General features: G+C 49.0%; 1 protein-coding gene across 1 annotated transcript; it reads right to left on the bottom strand.

The window, feature by feature from the left end:
- Positions 1–23: 23 nt before the first annotated feature.
- UCRPA7_4979 (hypothetical protein) lies at positions 24–1,278 on the bottom strand (the record flags this gene model as incomplete). The annotated part of the gene is made up of 3 exons (XM_007917536.1): positions 24–362; positions 427–787; positions 896–1,278. 3 exons carry the CDS (start codon positions 1,276–1,278, stop codon positions 24–26), a joined length of 1,083 nt encoding a protein of 360 aa, XP_007915727.1.
- Positions 1,279–1,586: the final 308 nt, after the last annotated feature.

Genomic DNA, 1,586 nt, shown 5'->3' with positions numbered 1-1,586 from the left:
CTGCTGCCCTGTTTCACTACATCTCAACCTGAAAGCTTAAGCTTGCGGAAAAGTTCCTCCTCGTCGACGATGTGCTCGTACTCCTCACTCGGTGGTCCGGTCTTTTTGACCAATTGAAGAATGCCCATTTCGGAGATTATGTAGTCAATAAAATCCAATCTTAGTGCCTTGACTTCCTGAGTTTGAGTCGTCTTCTTTCTAGTCTCCTCCCGAACCTGACGAATGTAGTTCTTGCGAGCAGCATCAACGCTTGTATGCTTTTGACGCCTGTGGCAGTTCTGGATATGAATATCCGCCTTTGTACGAACTACGATGCATTCTTGCCTCATATATGCACAAAGCTGCATAATGCTGATATCGAGCTGCAATTAGTAATCAGTATTCTAGACAGTTCTTGCAGCTGGGGAAAAGCGTGATTATACTAACCTCACTTAGAGTAGCAGAGTGTACAAGCAAGATCTTATCATAGGCATAGAGCTTCTGTTTATAGTAGTAACCCCAAGCTGAGAACCTCTCAGTTCCTCCTCCTGGAATATCATGCCAGACCATCCCACTGTGCTCCTCATCTACGTACGCTTTTGCAACCCTGGTAGTCTCTGACTCAGTGACCTTAGCATTGCGGACGTCGCGGTCGTCATCGATGCCTCTGAAACAGTTCACGAGCGTCGACTTCCCCTCATTCTGCCTCCCAACGACCCCGACATTAGTACAGCTCTCAACATAACCAACAGCGAGTCTTGCGTTGCGAATATCTTCTTCGGTGATCTTTCGAGTCGGTTCAACGCCTCTAGTACACGCATTCTATCATTAGCTCCATTATAAGGTAACTATCATATCAGGGGCAAATAATCGAAAATGAAGACGATGGGTGAGATGGTAGAGGACTTTGGCTTACAATTCTCGAAGTCTCTTTTCCTTCATAAATCTCTGCTCGGCCTCCTCGCGCTTCATTACCTCTTGCTCCTGGGCTTCGGCGGCTTCGGCGGCTCGTTGGTGGGCATCCTCTTTAGCAGCCCGTTGCTCCTTTTCCGATTGCTCGGCTTCCTCAGCGCGCTTGGTGGCCTCCTCTGCCTGCTTCTGCTGTTCCTTAAATTTCTCCTTGAATTCTGCTGCCTCTATCTCCGCAGCCCTCCGACGACGTATCTCATCCGTATTACCGTTACCTCCAACTGCTTGCAGGACCAGGGCCGCAGCTCCAAGGATCGCAGCAGCAGAGCCTTCGAATTGAATCCGGCCGGAGCCGGTGTTAATGTTTGCTCTGCCGCCCCAACCCGCCATACTGTTTGTTTGGGGTTTATCTTGAATGCCAAAAGTGGGAACGGGTGCAGTCTGGGTGTGAGTGGGCGGGGTTGCGGCTTTCTCTTGGAACGGATCACTAGGGAGGCTGGGAATGTTCCGGTCTTGAGATAGATCTACAAAGGTGTATGTCGTCTCTTCAACAACTAGCATATCAGGAGATGAGTCGTCCGAGAAATATATCTGATCGGTGCTCTCTTGCATTCTCAGGGGTTTTATATGCTTCTCGATAATATTTTCTTGGTTGAAACGCGAAAATTCGGATTCGTTTCATCCACAGCCTGGTCCCG

The sequence above is a fragment of the Phaeoacremonium minimum genome (genome assembly GCF_000392275.1).
Source record: "Phaeoacremonium minimum UCRPA7 unplaced genomic scaffold PA7_03_scaffold_377, whole genome shotgun sequence".
NCBI lineage: Eukaryota > Fungi > Ascomycota > Sordariomycetes > Togniniales > Togniniaceae > Phaeoacremonium > Phaeoacremonium minimum.
The sequence above is the reverse complement of the archived record's forward strand: the minus strand, read 5'-3'. Positions and strand labels throughout refer to the sequence as shown.